This window comes from Alosa alosa, chromosome 1 (genome assembly GCF_017589495.1).
Source record: "Alosa alosa isolate M-15738 ecotype Scorff River chromosome 1, AALO_Geno_1.1, whole genome shotgun sequence".
Lineage (NCBI taxonomy): Eukaryota > Metazoa > Chordata > Actinopteri > Clupeiformes > Clupeidae > Alosa > Alosa alosa.
In genome coordinates, this window is record NC_063189.1 from 6,807,424 (window position 1) to 6,826,049 (window position 18,626).

Below are 18,626 nucleotides of genomic sequence, written 5' to 3' on the forward strand. Positions count from 1 at the left end.
AAAAACCTAAGGAAAAACGGCACTAACGATAATCATTTCAGAGGTTTTCGATGGATTGACCATAGGTCGGAAAAGTGGAAAGAAGATTAGCTTCAAGGCTATGTATAGCTTCAAGGCTATAACTTTTTTGTTTTGTTTTAGCATGACTGTTTTTGAAGATGATCATGTGTGGTAGCTTCAACATTAACACATATCACTTGTGAGGATGATATTAATAATAATACATAAATAAATGTTTAACTTTGATGACTTTGAAGGCGAAGGAAGTGTGAGAAGAATTTCTGTGTAGCCTATCTATCATATGAGTTACAAGATTCAGTTCTATGGCTAACGTCACGAAGTTAAGTGTGAGTCTGCGCAGTACTGGGGGGACCAACTGAAAAAGTCGTTCTACTCAGTGCCCTCCTATTGAAAACGACAGTCTGTTCGTCCATTTCTTTTACTGTCTATGGTCCATCTTCACTCAAGCCACCTCATCTGCAGCTGTTGAAATAGGCCTATTTCATTGGCTAATCTGCCTGGTATGCAAAGTCAAGATTTGCCTCCAAGATGATGCTTTACCCTGAAACTTAAAACGTATGATAGCTAGAACTACGTACAGAATTATCATAGCCAGTAACTGAAATGTCGTTCAAAAAAGTGCAACAAGTATGAATATACATTAAAATATACAAAGACCCATTTATACAAAAATGGATGCATGTATGTTTCCTATTTAAGCAATGTGGGCGCTGGGTGGGAAAACTACATCTGTGTAGGTCTCAGACTCGTAAGGACACCAGTGTTGCGACATTTTTTATTTATCTTTACCAGGGGTGCCAATAAATGTGCAGGGCACAGTAGCCTATGTTCCTAGAAGACTGGAATGCTGTGGAGGTTGGCATGCTGGCCTACATTGGCATACATTTCCAGATCTGGATTTTGGCATGGCATGTAGGGTTGGGCAATAGCTGAAGAGATCATATAGATTCGCCTTCATCTGTGAGGAATAAGTATGGCTGAAGATGGTGTTGAATTATTTTAATCAAAACTATTTATTCATTATTGTCCAAATAAAAATCAGGCAGAAAATGGTCTGGTATAAACCAAAATAATGCAATTTTATTAATAGCCCCACAGATAAAGTTACACCAACATAAGTTCATGTAATCAGATCCAAAAGCACTGTCAGGCTGTTTACTTTGCTATGTAGAGCAAGTTCATTACATCTAAATAGAAATATAGTTCATTACATCTAAATATGAATATGTCAACATCATCACATTGGTTCTGTGATAAATCTGTGCAGCAGTTATAATGCTAAAACCACACGGATCTGGTCTTTACTCAGAAAGTTCCTGTCCAGTTTGTTGTTAAGAGCACTTATGTCGCTGCCCATATGCGGTGCGATTTAATATCTTTGCTAACACAGCCAGGCTGCAAGCTAGTGTTGTGGAACAAAACAACAGTGGCTGATAATCATTGTTCATCCATTGTAGAGGTCTCTTCTTCTTCCTCCATCTAGCTATAAAAATGATGCATTTATCAAGGGTAAAGACAGTCTGAATTTCCCTTTGGGGATCAATAAAGGATCTATCTATCTATCTATCTATCTATCTATCTATCTATCTATCTATCGGTCTTTCCTTACTGTCACCAGGATTTGGAAAAAGGTTAATATCATCAGCTTGTACCTTATGGTGAAATAGGAAGTGCCATTGGTCACTGCCAAATGGTTAGTGGCTGGTCCAATGGTTTCAAAATTAACCTGAAGTCCACGCCCATTAGAATACCAGGACTGTTACCAGGCTAAACTCTTCATGAACCTTGGCATAACCAGATAGGTAGTCAGGAATGACCACAAGTCACACACCTATACACACACACACGCACGCACGCACACACACACACACACACACTGCGCATTTATGTGACTGTCTGTCAGCATTTTCCGTCTGTGACAGAAATCCATGATTTTATGTATTGGCAAAGATGTTCACTTTTATGGTGTGTGTGTGTGTGTGTGTGTGTGTGTGTGTGTGTGTGTGTGTGCTGTGTGCGCAGTGTAGGTGCAATAGTAAGCTCCAGAACATTAATCAGATTAGGGAGGAGTGCCACTCCCAGCGTCTGTACACACCCACACACACCCACACCCCACCTCCTGGGAAGAGGGACTGGATTTAATGCGAAAATAACCTAAGCTCCGTATGGTTACTTACCAGGTTAGCATGGCAGAGTCAACTCACACAGACACACATGCACCCACCCCCACCCCCACACACACACACACACACACACACACACACACACACACACACACACACACACACACACACTGATCTGTCAATCTAAGGTGACAGAGACTAACTCTCTCTTCCTCTCTGTCCATCCATCTTGCTCTTTGTCTACCTCCTTCCCAGCACCCCTCCCCCCTCCTATCCTCTTTACTCTGAGAGGCGGGATCCTCAGGCGTTATGAAGGAGTTGCCTCTACTAGCATGCAGCGAATGTGTCTCTGCGTCGTCCCTCCTGCGCAAAGTCCCCCCACTGGACACTATCTGAGCCTGCTGGCGTGAGTGTGTGTTTGTGGAGGTGTGTGTGTTTTGTCTAAACTGAAGAGAGAAGATGGCTGGCGGACGTAGAGGACCGAAGGTCTGCTGAGTCCCGGAGGGACAGGCGTGCCTCTAGAGAATGCCGCTTCATCAGATCTCTGTGGTGCCCGCCGCCAAGGACTCAGCTAGCACTGGCCGCAGCTCCAGCCGCTCCAAAGAGAAGACTAAGGAGGTAAGAGTTAGAATAGAGACTCACACAACTCTATGCTCACACACACTCAATGTGATCTCTCTCTCTCCCTGTCTGTCTCTATCTCTCTCACACACACACACGCACACATACATAAACATGCACTCACACACACACACACACACACACACACACACACACACACACACAAACATGTGATATTGCACAAATCAGAAAGGTTCTCTGCAGATTTGTGGTGTATATATAGTTCTTGCCTGTTTTCACAATTTCAGTTTTTCGTTTTGAGAAACCCCTACTCAACCATGCCTGTTGGGAGGAGTCATTGCCTGTGTGTGTGTGTGTGTGTGTGTGTGTGTGTGTGTTGTCTGTGCAGCTTTTGATTATTTTTGTAATTGAGCAACATTTCCTTCTCAACATTTCCTCTAATTTCTGCTGGTTAAGTGGATTACATAGTTGTTGTGTAATTGATGGTAAATAAGTGTTATATAAATCCGTTTTCTGGAACATTTATACTGAAATTACACTGGCGTGTCAGCAGTAATGAGAGAATTTGAGCTTATTTCTTTGTCCATGGGCTAAAGAGAACACTGCAAGTGTTTTTAATTTGCTAGTAAGATGATAACAGGGTGATTTCCAGTGTGGACATTTCAAATGTTAGTAATAGGCTGGCCTGATTAGTTGATAAGTTAAGCCTGCTAACCTGACAGTGTCCTGGTTTTGGGATGGTTAGCATTACTGTCTTCAGTGGCCTGGTTTGGTGGTCCTCGTGTAGACTTGGCGTACTACCTCAGCACTCTGCCTGACCTGACGCCAACACTGTAGACAAAGGATGTGACAGTGCGCTCTGTAAAGTGTAGTTTGTAAATGTATATAAATAGTATATAAATGTCTCAATATACAGTATGTGCCACAGCAGTCAAACACTTCTCATGTAACTTAAAAGAAACAGATCATATGGGGATACAGTAACAGCAACTGAATTTACTGCATCATTTGATTTTACCACAGATGTTCGAGAGTTGAGCTTTTTTGTTGACTGTTAAATGACTCAAGAATCAAGTTCAGCTCCCATCAGCCACCTCTCTCGAATTCTCTGCTGCTGATTTAAGGCTGTCTTTAATAGTGGCCTTATTCAGCTTGTTTCTTTTGGTTGTGGTTTGAATCAGATAAGATAAGATGAGCCTTTAATGTCTCTTCATAGAGAAATTTGTCTTGGGCATCGAGATAGTGTGGTTACACAAATTACATTGACATAATGAATCAGTGCCATATCAGTTGATGTGTTGAACAATTCCTGCTGTCGTCTTCATGATAAGCATGTAGAGTTCAAGTATGCTCTCTCTCTCTCTCTCTCTCTCTCTCACACACACACACACACCCTCTCTCTCTCTCTCTCTCTCATCCACACACTCTCTCTCTCTCTCTCAAGTCAGGTTAGAAGATAGATAGATAGATAGATAGATAGATATACTTTATTGATCCCTAGGGGAAATTCAAGAATCACGTGTCTCCTCTCTGTGACCTAGCTTGGTGCTGTGACTCTTAATCTCCTGAGCTTTCTGCCACCACTGTCACAAACAATCACTATCTGCCATCACAACACAGACACACAAAATCACAAAAACACACACTCAACACTGTTTTCACTGTTCACTGTCATTAAATTGGTGTTAGCTAGACTGGCCTGTTCAATTGAAATTAGAGCCCACTGTTTCTTGGCTGCAGACAAGCCAAAGAAAAAGCCAAAAAAAAAAAAAAGGAAATGCAATAGCATCCAGACAGTTTGCACATACATTCAGAAACTTGTAATCCTGGCTTTGCTATGAAGATAGATTCATAGGTTATCCCCTATATGGATGAAATTAAAATGCCCCTTAATGCCCCTTAATCATACATTAAATATACAACTGTTTGTATTTGTAAACTATATGACAACAATACCAATGGTAATTGAGTCAAGGCTCTTCAAATTGGAGACCAACAGAAGAAATGGAGCAGCACTGTAAGCAATGTCAAGAAAACAACTAGATGTGTTTCTATACCCTGTAGCGCTGCTCTCTAATCTTTGCACCTGGTTATTTAGGAGAAATGCTACCATGACTGAAAATGTCATATTACTGGCAAAGGTGGCACCACAGGTCAGGCCAGGCTAGTAATATCAGAGCTCTCTGGATAAGTGAATTTCGTGAATGTCTCTGTGAGAGATGGAGTAGACCAGGAGGAGCATGGTGCACTAGAAGGTTACAATATAAACACCAGTCTGTATCTTCGTTTAGGTACAAGCGCCTAATCTAAGATATTTAAGTCTTAGTGCCTCAGTGACATCAGCACTCACTGTGTTGTATCTTTGGTTGTAATTGTATTGTGATACTGTGACTGTGACCTTACGATCAAATGTGACAAATACATACAATAAGAATCAGTGTTTGTCCTGAAGAGTTAAATATGAGATGCCCAGTCTGTAATCCAGCCCAGCACTCCCTCATGTGTGGACGCATGCGCACACCCACACCCACATGCACATGCACATGCACTGCCCTGAGCTGGGCTTAAGGCATCTCTCACACACACCTTTACTGAGCTGTGGTCAGAGCTCAGGCAACTCTTCTGCAGGTATGTGTGTGGATGTTCGTGTTTATTTAATGAGTTTTGGGTATATGTTGACTCATGCATTCAATATAAAGTCTTTAATCATTTCAAGTTATACATTGTAGCATGTATTTTGTAGTTTGGGTGATTTAAATGATGCGTGCAGCATCTGTGTATATGCAGCTCTCCAAATGTGTGGAAATATGAGCAGTAATGTCCATGGGGATCCAGTTAGCATAGTGTGGAAATATGAGCAGTAATGTCCATGGGGATCCAGTTGGCATAGTGTGATGCCTGAAAGAAGACTGGTCAGGGATTGCAGTAGATTGTGATTCTCTGGTCATTCAGTCATGCAGCTTCCTGTCTACCTTATGGCAAAGACAGAGTGAATGTGTGCTGTTTTACAACTCATGAAAATCAGGAGAAATACATACATTTGTGAAATGTATTATTGTGTTTCACACACACACACACACACGCACACATACACACACACACACACACACACACACACACACACACACACACACACACACACACACACACACACACACACACACACACACACACACATAAATTGACATACACCACTCTGTGAGTTATTGGTGCTTATTGTAGTCATCAAAGGACTGTGGGGTCCTGCCTGCAAACTGGTGATCCCACGTTTTTCTTAGCTGCTATTGTGAGAGTACAACTCAGGCCATAGGGCCTCTGTTTTCCTCCATCATCTGAGCCTGTGACCATAACATCTGGCTGAACTTCATAAATGAAGTGAGGCCCACATGTGTTTAACATGTGATGGCAGACTTTTGAAAATCTGTGTGTGTCAATTAATGGGCTGCTTACATTGGTCGTGCGATATTTCATCTGTGTGTGGGGGGGTGTTTTTTTTCCCTTCTCGCATGGACTCAAGGCTTAACAGCTGAAGTGTGTGTTTGGTGGTGTGCCAGCGGCTTTGTGTGATATGGTGTTGCATAACTCTTGGGAGTACATTTGTCCAGATTTCTGTTTGTGTGCAACACACGTTTTTTTTTGTCTGTGTATGTACTTTAACGTATTGGCCTAATGCAAGACTTTGACATATGTGTATGCACAGCAGTGTTAATGCACTGCATATGTTTCCTCTACTAACTATTGTAAATTATTTCTATCACACTGCCCTGACTTTACTCACATGTAGGTTATCTTAACAGAGAGCTGCTGACTTTGACTCCCTCACAACTAGCAGAGAGCTAAAATATTGAAAATCTTGCATGTTGTACTACATGGAAATGTCAGGTGGGAAAACCCAGCTTTCGGGAACTAAAAATCTTCATTCACTCAACCAGCTTATTGTAATTAGCAGAACTCTTCAGCCAGATAGATCAACTAATTAACGAAATTACCTGTTTTAAGTGCACATGTAGAACCAATAAATGCTAGGACTTTTACTCTCTGAAGCCTCTCTCTTTCAAAATGACTTCTTTGTCTGTTCTGTGCAAGAGTCCCTTACTGAGTTAACACTTACTAAGTGTGAGAAAAAGTGGAAAGTCACACCCCATAGATACCCATCATGTCAGTTTTAAGTACTCATGTGTTACCCACACACATTTCAAGTGATGTATGATTAGACGGATATCCTGACTGATAACATTTACAATTGTACTTCTCTTTTACATCGCTATATGTCTTTCTGTCTATATGTCTTTCTGTCTGTCTTCATTAAGAAGAATCTAAAGTAAAAAAGTGATCGGTCTTAAAGAAGTTGTACATTAGCACACTCTGGCAGCCACACGCCTGTTACGTGGTGGTTATCTAAAGTAATTGGATTGGCTTGACTTAGGGTCTGGCTCACATTAAATGGGTGTTCCACACATGTGACTCCCTTCTTTAGGCACACAGCACAGTGTATATCTATCTGTGTGTGTGTTTGTGAGGGCATGTGCTAGTAGGTCATGTCTGTGGTATTTCACATGTTAGCGTGCTAACTGTTTTAGTTTGATGTATGTTTCATGAGCTCTAAGCAGTCAGTTGGTTTACCTAGACTATCATAGTTTGCTCAAACATGGCTGAATCTCAGCTAGAACAGCCTACCTTTAGTTTGTTGTCTATCACCAGTCCATACAGGCCTTGGTGGTGAAGTGTGTTGGTTCAACTGCTGCTCATAACATATAACAGAGAATGTTTTACTAGAAACTGTGGACCTTATTGTATTGGTAAGGACTATAGACTATTAGTGTGTGTGTGTGTGTGTGTGTGTGTGTGTGTGTGTGTGTGTGTGTGTGTGTGTGTGTGTGTGTGTGTGTGTGTGTGTGTGTGTGTGTGTGTAGTATTTACTGGTTTCTTTCTCTTTCAGGGGGAAAAAGGGCCAGGGCGATCAGGGAGTCGATCAAGCAATATCTCGAAGGTTCTGATCCCTAACCTTATCCCTGTTTCAAATGCTATTAATGTGCTATTTTAACACAGCCTGATATAACCAGACAGGCACACATAACAGTGTAATCCCAGTGAGAACAGGTGGGATCTCAGTGGGGGGATGAGTATTACACATTATTGCTGCAGTTATCCACAAAGTTATGTTTTAAAGACAGTATAGCCAGGAAACTTGGCAGACATTTCAGTTTTGACAATTAGGGCACCTATACATCTTCAGACAAAGTGTAATGTGCAATCATTGATCTGTTATTATTACGCCTGATGGTTATTCAGTGACTGACACGTCTTTATTTTAACCAGGCGAGCGGTACCGCTGCGGGGGCGGTGTTAAACAGTGCGTCACGTACGTTGGTCACTCCCTCTGCTCAGGACATTTGCAGGTGGGTGCAGCTGCCACACGTCACATCACGCTAGTCAGAACACCTCCCACTTTACAGCCGTCTGTCTGTCTGTCTGTCTGTGACTCGATCATGTCTGACCTCACCATAACTCCTGATGTCTGCAGCTGCCCCTATTACAGGGAATCCCCAGATTACTTTTATCCCTCAGTTGTGCTTCTATGCTGAAGAGATTGAGTTAAATGGCAACAAAATCAGAACCATACATCACAAGAGATCGGCCTTGTGAAGGGATACTATCTAGAGCAATGTAATGATATCTAATAAACTGTATAGGGATGGAATATATATGAGCGTTGATTCATATATATGGAATCAACGCTCCAGGGAAATCATTTTTAATGAGTGTGTAAGTGCAATTACAACTGCTTACACTCAAACACAAAACACAAGGTTCCTAAGAGTGTTAGAGTTTAATGATCACAAATAATAGCTTCATTTCAACACTGTTGCACTGTGAGTATTTGCTTGATCCCTCAGGATGATGGTATATTTCCTGCTGAAGGCAGGCACTGTTCTAAGCATAAATTCAGATATTTTGACAGCAATCTGGAAACCTTGTCTACTAAGAGAACCCAAAGGTTGCAGTGATGAAACAAGGATTTGTTTTCTGTTAGTTACATGTCGGTATGACTTTTCTGTATCAATGGATGATATAACTGATAGATAGAAAGACGTAGCCTGTTCAGAACTAATCTAAGTATAGTATAGTAAGTATATATACTCTTTTGATCCCGTGAGGGAAATTTGGTCTCTGCATTTATCCCAATTCGTGAATTAGTGAAACACACTCAGCACATTCAGCCGTGCCTACTGGTCGGGATTCGAACCAGCAACCCTCCGGTTACAAGTCCGAAGCACTAACCAGTAGGCCACGGCTGCCCCTAACATCTACCAATGTTATACTCATATTGTGAGGTTGTGTAATGGCACTTTCTTCTGATGAAAAAAAAATCAAAATGTTGAATTCTTTGCTGTATGATTTTGTTGTTTGATTTCCCCTCAAATCCAAAACCCCCACAGGATAGGAAAGCAAGTCTAGCTAGTCTATATTTATGAAATATCATTTTTCATCCAGTGACTGAAGCCAATCCCATGTCTTCTTCTGTCTGTCAATTGTTATTTACCTTTTTTACAGTGTAGTGATGCGCAGGTCAGGGTTTTTTATATCCCACACCCGCCCGACCCATTTTGGAGATCCAATCCGCCCCACCCAACCCAACAATGTATGCGTTTAACATCGACCCAAACCCAACCTGACTCGCATATTCCTAATTTCAACGATAAGTAACGTGGTTGCATCAATATCATGTAGCCAAAATTAATGTTAATTAATGCCTACTTTACTTCACAAGACATACATGTAGGCTAACAAATAAATAAATGCAGTCAATGTAGCCTTGTCTAAAACATTCTTTTAAACTGCCTACTACAATGGGAAACATCTGAACTTCAAAACAAAGTAGGCCTAGTCTAAGCAACCCTCCTCTCTCTCTCTCTCCCTCCCTTCCTCCTTCACACATACACACAGGCATGTGCGCATTCAAATATATGCCTTTACATTTCTTACCTCAACTCTCTGCTGTAAACTTGCGCAAAGTAGCGTAAGTAGCTCTTATTGCTGACCATCAGATAAGTTTCGATGGTGTAACCTGTCCTAAACGGTAGGCTACTGACTGCAACTTGTGTAAACGTCTGTGGAGTGTGGCAACATGTGTGGAAATGACAGCAGCAGGGACATTGCAGGTTGGATCTAAATGTTATCTGTTCGGGGACATTAGGTGTTGTATGAAATATATACCAGGCTATCATCTGGATAGTTAGTTCAGATAGATGGATAGATAGATGGATACTTTATTGATCCCCAGGGGAAATTCAAACAACTGTTCATTGTTATTATATGGATTTGTCCCCTCCAATGGGGTATTTTTGTATCCAATCAACTCTGGTGTGCATGTGTGTTTGAGAGAGAGGCGGAGAAGGAGAGAGGCCAGCCCGCGCAACACTAGTACCTATAAAAAGTCTGAAAAGAAATCTGTTTTCACAATCTGTTTTTTGTAAATTCTTGTCAAAAAAGCCAAATTATATTGACCATGAATCAATTTATAAAAGCAATAAAAAGGAAAAATATCCAGGGGTATTATTTTTTATAGGCACTGTAATCTCTGAATGAAACTTAAATTAACCGAATATTTAAATAGGCATTGATAGAGTATCAACTCAACACTTTCAGATGAAGGCCACAATTCACTGGACTGTTAACTTGTTACTACTCCATTTCATGTTTCAGAAATACTCATAGTCATGTCCTTCTGTGCTCTCCCATCCCTTATGCTTGCATGTTTGTGTATGCATGTGTCTTTGTGTGTTTGAATCACATGTGTGCGTGTGTGTGTGTGTGTGTGTGTGTGTGTGTGCATGTGTGTGTGTGTGTGCATGTGTGTGTGTGTGTGTGTGTGCATGTGTGTGTGTGTGTGTGTGTGTGTGTGTAACAGCACTGGCACTCTGGCCAGGCTTGAGGAGAATGGTGCAGAGCAGAACACACCCGTCATGCCCATAAGCCCCGCCTTGGAGTCGGCCCCCTCGGGGAAGCGGCAGGTGAAGCGGCGTCACCGACGGCGACGCGAGAGCTCGGGCGTGGGCTGCGTCAGCGAATGCGTCGAGGGCCAAAAGGGCGAGGCCACGGAGAAAGCGCCGGCGGGAGAAGGAGAAGGAGGCGCTCGCATCGCGCACACACGGACTCGGCCCCGGACGAGGACCCAGCAGCAGCGATGGAGGGAGTCGCGCTCCTGGTCGCGGGAGAAGGCCCGGCGACGTCGCAGCAGCAGCGGCCGCCAGACGCAGACGCAGACGCGCGTCCGCGCGCAGGAGAGCCGCGGCGCCGGCGATGCGGTGGAGCTGCTGTCGGTGGGCTCGGACGAGGCCGGCAAGGAAAACCACGCGCCCGAGCCAGCGCTCGCCAAGAGCTCCAAGAAGTCGTCCTCGCTGAAGAGGGAGGAGAGGAGCGGCAAGGCAGCCATTCAGAGACGAGCCAGCGGGAAAGAGGGGCGGGCCAGTGAAGAGGAGCAGCCAATCATGAAGAGCTATGAGGAGGAAGGAGACGGGGGCGACAACCTGTCAGTTCCTGTTGTCCAAAAACCCATCATTGCCACAGAACCCAATGGGAACATACAAACTAAAGTACAGACCAATACAGTCACACCTTGCTCTGATGAGGAGTTGGAGGTCTGCAGGTTAGTTTGGGAATTAAAAGTGGATGTTTTTGTGTGATAGTTAGTGTGTGTGTGTATGTCTGTGTGTGTGTTGGACTAGTTGAGAGACATAAATACTTTTGAAAGTATCAGTTATAACTGCCCTTGTACTGTGTTTGTGTCTGTGCATGTATGTGTATGTGTATGTGTGTGTGTGTGTGTGTGTGTGCTTGTCGGCACGAGTAGGATTTGTCACTGTGAGGGAGACGAGGAGTGTCCGCTCATCACGCCGTGCCACTGCACGGGGAGTCTGCGCTTCGTGCACGAGGGCTGCCTCCACCAGTGGATCAAGAGCTCCGACACGCGCTGCTGTGAGCTCTGCAACTACCAGTTCATCATGGAAACCCACCTCAAGCCTTTGCGCAAGGTGACCACATGCACCTACACTTAGATACTCTCAGGGCTGTAGTATGCCGTCAGTGAGTACAGAAGACCTCTCTTTAAACAGTCCAAAATGAGTAAGACATGTTCATTCACATTGGCAAAAGGCTTTGTGTACTTCCAGTGCATCTCCTCTCCAACAGCACTATGTTTACAACTATCTCAACACCGCCCCCTTGTGGACATGACATCTTAGTCAAATCTCACCGTTGTGCTGCGCCCCCTGTTATTGCTCATGTTTTCCCAGTGGGAGAAGCTGCACATGTCCACCGGGGAGCGCAGGAAGATCTTCTGTGCTGTGACCTTTCACGTCATCGCTGTAGTGTGTGTGGTGTGGTCACTTTATGTGCTCATCGATCGCACCACAGAGGAGATGAAGATGGGCAAAAACCCTGGTAAGCTTGGACGCATGCTAAGACACAGGCTTAGAATGTAGAGTGTATATTGTATTTCTAAGTTCTGTCAATATTGTAGACATTAGAAGCACATATAGGGGTTGTCTTTATGAATTCATTTAAGACAGGCTTTGAAACGCTACATAATAGAAGCTGTAGAAGTCATCAGCATATCAAACACTGACAATTATAACTGTGATTGTGTGCAGGCTTAAAGGGGAACTTGCTTAAAGGGGAACTTGGCAACTATTTCAACGTAATAAACCTGTTTTAGAAATCATTTGGATGGTTAAATGACCTGTTCCGGTGAAAATGGTGACTTTCCCCGCTGCGCCTAGCGTCCTCAGGCGGAAAACCAACCTTGCAACATTGAGACTACCGTCCCGGAAAGAGAAGTGAGAAACAAGAAACTAGTTTTAAATCGTGTTTCTTACCTTGTAACATCCACATAGTTCTGCCAAACTTATACTAACCGTTTGCTAGCTTGTAAACAAATCCATGTGCTTTATCATTACCTTTTCCCACAGTTTGAAATAGCATAATGCACAATTTCTCCAGCAGAGGGGGAAATCCTGCCAAGTTTCCCTTTAAGTGGATGTGAGTGTATGTGTCTGAGTAGGCTTTGTTTGCAAGGCTGACTCCATGGCTTGTGGTGTGTGTATTCTCTCAATCTTTTCACACAACACAGCGGTGGTGCGTCTCTCTCCTTTCAATGCCTCAGGCATGCTGGAGTGGCCCTTCTGGACCAAGCTGGTCGTGGTGGCCCTTGGCTTCACGGGCGGCCTCATCTTCATGTACATCCAATGCAAAGTCTACCTGCAGCTCTGGAGGCGCCTCAAGGCCTTTAACCGCATCATCTTCGTCAAGAACTGCCCGGACACGGTCAGGAGCACCGATGAGACCAAAGCGTCCGGCACCACCCAGACCAACGGGAGGCACGAGCCAGTCGAGGTGTGCCCTCCGCCTTCCCTGGCCCCCACTACCGCTCCCATCCATGCGGGCAGTGCAGGCGTGGCTCCTGTGTGATGGACGGTTCGATAAGCCAATCACGGCGGTGACATATCTGAACCCTCCGTATGACTGATGGGTGAGAGGTTAAGAGGTCAGACGGGTGCTCTCAAATGAAAACAAAGCCAAGGCTGGTGGTCTACAGAACTAGTGTGAGACGGAGGAGAGGGAGAGAAAGAAGCAATACCCAAACAGAGCAGGAAAATGTCCATTATTATGAGAGAGACCAGACTCATTTGGACAGCGATTGAGATGGTTTTAAGCAGTGGTCCCCAAACTACGGCCCGCGGGCACCACCTCATTTTGGGTGGCCACCCAAAACATGTTCGTAGTATATATCATCCAGCCCGCACGGGAGTACAACATCGTCAAACTAAAACCTCCGCAATTTCCCCCATTCATTCTCTATGGCGAGTCTTCACAGTACACATGTAATACTCTTTTTGTCCACTGGTGGTTGTTTTGGCGCTGTTTCGCGTTTGCCATCAAAAACGGAATGAAGTGTAGGCCTATCTACAAACAATGTAAGAGGCCTATGCTGACTGCATCAGTGCTCAAAGTATTCTAAACGTTTATCAATGAATACCCATTTTTCTGGGACTTTCTGGGATAATTATTTTTATTTGTTCAAATGTTCATACAATGTTCACAAGTTCAGGTGAGTGAAAGTTAGAATGGTGGTCATTTCAGACCACTTCAGCACTTCATAAAATTCTCATAGTTTGAGAACTTTACATTTTCAGAGTTCAGAGTTCAGACATTTTTAATGAAATATACTTTTGGGACTACCTGCTAATACTTTTGGGAATGCAAAAGTCTTGTTATTAGTATTATTTAATTTGAGTTACATTTTACACTGATAATGGCATGACGGCAATATAAACACAGCTAACAATGGTATTAAATCGCAATAACCTATAGATTAAATGTAATGGAATATTCAACTAAGGTAGACTGCTGTTGTTCACAGCACTAAGCTATTTATGGTTACTGATAAACTCCGAGTCTCTGGCCCTCTCTTACAGCCGGGCATAGTAAGCTGGCCCTCGGAAGAAAAAGTTTGGGGACCACTGGTTTTAAGTTTCAGACGAGCCTAATCTATCTAACGGACTTCCCAGAAGATAAGAAGATGCTCCATTAGACATGTGTTTTCTTCCCTTCCATTTTGCATTGGGTCTGGATATAACTTATATAGACATGTGCCCTCTAAATCCATGGTAACCTCTAAGATCAGTATTTGATATTATTGGGCATTGGGCAGAATTCTGTCGCTTTCTTTCTCTCCCTCTGCAGGTCTGTGAATTCCTACTAACTTACTGTTACTGGAGGAGTGATCCTTACTGCTTCTGAGACCATACATAACAAACAATAAGAGTACTATACAGTCACAGAATTTATACATTGTTTTAGTGAAGTACACAAAAGACCTCAAATGAAGCAAATCTAGCAGGACATCCAGGTCCTTCTTTAGTGGAATGTATTTATTTTCTTAAAAGTCTCCCCTACGAAAATACAAAAAATAATAGTAGTGACCATGAGATTCTTTTTTCATGTGCAATATTCATGTTTCTGTGGTTAGTCTTCATATATTCACACAATGCTAAAATCCTCATATGCAGCTCAAATGGGACTGATGAAGCTATGTCTCAGATGACTGTGGAACAGACTGGAGAGATGATCTGCTTTAAACCATCTACTCTTCAGAGATCCTGTAATCATAACATTTAATCAGTATCTTAATATCTTGCCTCATCTTTGGCCTGCTTTTTTCCCTCAATTGTGGCTAAAAGTTTTTTTACAAATATTAATGCAACTTCCATTTTACTTTACATTTTTAATTGTCACTGTTTAATTGTCACCTGCAAAACAAGACAAAAAGAATCAAAGCAATCATAGTTTTTCAATGTATCAACTACAATGCTGCAACAAACATGAATTGGGGCCGAGAAACGAGACAAATTAGATCATGTTTGGCAGTAAATTGTGTACTGCCCAGTCCACCCAAATGAGGGGTTCAAGTAAAACATGCAACATTGGTGAAATAAAATGGTCAGAGTACAGAAACGGTTGTGCCTGTGTTTTTTGAGAGTAACTGGAGAGAGATGGTATGTATTCAGTTGATGATGAGATGGTACGGGTTCAGTTATTCATGGTTGGCACCATTTCAAACATGGCCCAAGTCTCCAACCAGGAGACAGATCCACAAAGAAAACTCTGTGCACCACAGAGAATAGCATGGCTTTTTACACACACACACACACACACACACACACACACACACACACACACACATCTCCTTTTTTCATTTTCTGTCCATGTAAGCATACACAGAATCATAAATCTTCATCTTCAAAGTCAACATCAGATGCAGGCTGATCATCATGTTCCCCAATATTCTCTTCTTCCTCTGTGAGTTTGTGCTGCTGATTCTCCTGACTCAGTCCTCGAGCAGAGAGCTTCCTCATCTTAATATTAGGCAGCTTCTTCAGGTCTCCATCCCACTCTCTGGGTACACCAACATATATGTACACACATGCACACAGATAAAAGGTTTATGCTCGGCAGCTCATGGGATGCTTCTGTACTGTTTTTGCAAATTTTGCTGTATAAAACGTTGTACTGATTACTGACTATGCAGTGTTCTGTTCATGATGAAACGGATGCATTGTTTTAGCTACATAAACCTAAACAAACAATTTAGTACATAAACACTTTAGAATAAAATGTAAAAAAATGTGTGAAATGTGAAATGCACACACCTGAAAACTTTAAGGTGCTTGGAGTTCATGACATCTGGAATTTCTATTAAAATAAAAGACACAAAGACAATTAAAGAACTGCACAGTGTCAAACATACCTGCACATGTAATACACTGAAGGTTATGTGTCTATCTGAGGCTGTGGGTCTGTTTAAGGCAGCTCTGCAGAAAAATAATGCTGCTAAAGAGTACTACAAATCCTTAACCATTCGTTATGACAACATGAAAAATCCATCATCATCATCTATTTTCTTCTTTCGGTGAGCTGCATCACATCTCAAATAAAGGGGGGCCATAAATGGTAGATACAGAGGGGGGAAATCAGCAGTCGAGGTGAATGGTCAGACCAACGCATGTTCCCTTACCAAAACCATTACCCTCATACTGTGCTCGCTCGCGCTCCATCGTCTGTTTGATGACAGCCTCTCTAGCCCCATGCAGTCGTCCCTGGCGACCCTTAATACTGTTCGCCAATTCAATCTGCTCCAGCTCCGCATCAAACCGGTGAAGATATCTGAGTAAATGGCAGGGATTATAAATCATTATTGCTGTAAGGTAAGGCTCAGAATCCTGACAAGCAGACCTGACAAACTTTCTTAACCTTTCAATTATGTTGCAGGTGTCTTGTTTGGAATATTCTTTCTTCTCGGAGTCCAGTTGATTCTGAAAGAACAAGAGCTTTTCTCCTGTAGGAGATATGAATTTATTTAAATGAATTTACTTGACAATAAATTGAGTGAGATTACATTAGATGTACAGGGGATGTGTCAGCACATTCAATTTAGCCCCATCTTGTCATGAGATGCAGTAGCAACAGAACTCAGCTGAAATGAGGTGGGACATGCGTTTTCTTTTCTGCACGTCAGATGTATGTATGTTTTAACGTTGAGATGAAATACAATTCAAATATCTGATCTTGGCACATTCCCCACACATCCCTCAGAAAGAACTTAATGGGCCCTATTTTGGCGATCTAAAACGCATGGTCACTGGCGAATAGTTTAAGTCCAGTCCACATTCGGGGTGGTTTTGTTATAAAACGGGCGCTTGGTGTAAAAAGGTGGTTCTTATGTTTCTTACTCAGTCATGGGTGCATTTTTTCCCCTTTAACAGCAAGCTGCACAACTTCAAACAGCGTGTCAATATTTTAATAGTCAGCGGCGCATTTGAAGGAATCTGCTTGCAAGCAAGACCGTATGGAACAGATATTCCACTTAACCATGCTTTCCTAAAACCAAGCAGAAGAATATAGCCTACAAGCATCTGAACTCGTCTATTATTATTATTATTTGAACTCATAGGCAAAGTGAAACTAACTTCACCGTGGTGTCATAGACAGTCAACAACAAAACAGTTATACACAATTAATTACTTTCACTATTGACTGACAATACCATCAAAAACATAGCCTAAAGCAACACTTACCCCAATAATGTTCGAATGACTGAATAAAAAGGACTCCTTTATCCTGCAGAGGAGTTGCTACTTACATCTTGTGACAGTGCGTCAGCTGTGCCTTTATATGCTCCTTTCCAGGGTTTTTTTGGTCAGTGGCGTAATGCTTTTTAAATGGTGATAGTGATTTTTAGATAATGCGCCAGACCACACCTTAGGTCGTTAATTGCCAAACCCTTGGGCACATTGTTTAATAAGAGAAATTTGAGTGTAAGATAGGAATAGGCCTACTCTCAAGTGGTGCATTTCTGATCGCCAAAATAGGGCCCAATTTAATATACAGGTAACAGATATCAAACATTTGACATTGCCAATGCAACGCTTAGGGGACTATCAATTCTTCCACTGTGTTGCTTTAATTGGCATCAGCTCCATGTTTAATTCATAGACGGTGTAAGAGAAAGTTTGCCCATGTTGGCGAAATATAACTAAAACAATAGCATAGAAGGGCTTCTGTGTTCCTTGACAACACACACACAGATTGGTAGGTTACAGTAAAGAAGAGGAAGGAGGTGACATGAACGTCAACTGAATCTGAAATCAGGTCACTCAGCTCACTCATCACTTACGAATTAGGTTAAGTCTTTGCGCTTTTTCGCTCTTCTGTCTGAAACAAGCAAACAAAAAACCGACAATGAATACTCTTGAGTGACATTAACAAGCCAAAATCTGGTGCAGACGTGTATTTCGAATAGATTGTTTTGAACAACCTTACCTTTCCTTCTTATCCTGTTTTATGACCGCTCTGGCCATGTACGCAGCTTTCCGACTATACGGATGAACAACTTTCTTCTCCAAAGGCCCCTTTCCCTTTGCCGCCTTCGGCTGAACACATTTGATTAATTGTATGTTAGAATGACAACTAAATAGTTAGTTCTTTATTTAAGTAATATGAATGAACTTACCATTTTTGCAGTTAATTTATGCAGTGAACGCACACGTGCCCTCAGATCGTCGACAGGGCAAGTGGTCCAACTTTGTTTTCGTTCCCCGCTGACTGCCACCCTCAGATACTTTCGTTCCGGAATAGAGGCGAGGAGCTGCATTCACGAACACATGTGGATGGATGTACTTTGTTTAAATATACAAAATACATACATTTACCCATCAAATGTTGGATTTCCGTCAAGTCTAAACGTAGCATTATAGCCCCCTGAATGTTGGTCGGTTAAGCATGCGTATGGCTGGCATACAGACTATTTAAATGTGATCTGATCTGAGACAAACGTTAAAG

At 42.5% G+C, this 18,626-nt stretch overlaps 2 protein-coding genes across 4 annotated transcripts; one reads left to right on the forward strand and one right to left on the reverse strand.

Moving 5' to 3' along the window:
- The first annotated feature begins 2,407 nt into the window (after positions 1–2,407).
- marchf1 (membrane-associated ring finger (C3HC4) 1) lies at positions 2,408–15,242 on the forward strand. Of its 2 annotated transcripts, XR_007193883.1 has the most exons (8): positions 2,408–2,762; positions 7,666–7,716; positions 8,046–8,125; positions 10,639–11,376; positions 11,581–11,761; positions 12,023–12,170; positions 12,859–13,257; positions 14,798–15,242. XR_007193883.1 is itself a non-coding variant. In XM_048247055.1 (7 exons), exons 1-7 carry the CDS (start codon positions 2,670–2,672, stop codon positions 13,194–13,196), a joined length of 1,629 nt encoding a protein of 542 aa, XP_048103012.1. In that variant the 5' UTR covers positions 2,408–2,669; the 3' UTR covers positions 13,197–13,641. The 2 variants fall into 2 exon arrangements, 1 of the variants encoding a protein (XP_048103012.1); XM_048247055.1 differs by lacking the exon at positions 14,798–15,242 and having other exon boundaries at positions 12,859–13,641.
- On the reverse strand, positions 14,998–18,524 carry tma16 (translation machinery associated 16 homolog). Of its 2 annotated transcripts, XM_048247077.1 has the most exons (8): positions 18,298–18,524; positions 18,108–18,217; positions 17,962–17,999; positions 16,539–16,623; positions 16,303–16,451; positions 15,938–15,980; positions 15,470–15,683; positions 14,998–15,438 (listed from the first exon to the last, which is right to left on the reverse strand). In XM_048247077.1, the coding sequence occupies exons 1-7, from the start codon at positions 18,436–18,438 to the stop codon at positions 15,512–15,514; spliced, it is 738 nt and encodes a 245-aa protein (XP_048103034.1). In that variant the 5' UTR covers positions 18,439–18,524; the 3' UTR covers positions 14,998–15,438; positions 15,470–15,511. The 2 variants fall into 2 exon arrangements, with proteins under 2 accessions (XP_048103034.1, XP_048103027.1); XM_048247070.1 differs by having other exon boundaries at positions 14,998–15,683.
- Positions 18,525–18,626: the final 102 nt, after the last annotated feature.

What these genes read in the sequence shown, in the direction of transcription:
- marchf1 (XM_048247055.1), top strand. Translation starts at nt 2,670, where the DNA reads ATGCCGCTTCATCAGATCTCTGTGGTGCCCGCCGCCAAGGACTCAGCT. An exon ending in CCAAAGAGAAGACTAAGGAG is followed by an intron (nt 2,763 to 7,665) that starts GTAAGAGTTAGA and finishes TTTCTCTTTCAG; the next exon opens with GGGGAAAAAGGGCCAGGGCG. An exon ending in ACCTCAAGCCTTTGCGCAAG is followed by an intron (nt 11,762 to 12,022) that starts GTGACCACATGC and finishes ATGTTTTCCCAG; the next exon opens with TGGGAGAAGCTGCACATGTC.
- tma16 (XM_048247077.1), bottom strand. Translation starts at nt 18,438, where the DNA reads ATGCAGCTCCTCGCCTCTATTCCGGAACGAAAGTATCTGAGGGTGGCA. An exon ending in GCAAAGACTTAACCTAATTC is followed by an intron (nt 16,624 to 17,961) that starts GTAAGTGATGAG and finishes TATCTCCTACAG; the next exon opens with GAGAAAAGCTCTTGTTCTTT. An exon ending in ACCTGCAACATAATTGAAAG is followed by an intron (nt 16,452 to 16,538) that starts GTTAAGAAAGTT and finishes CCATTTACTCAG; the next exon opens with ATATCTTCACCGGTTTGATG.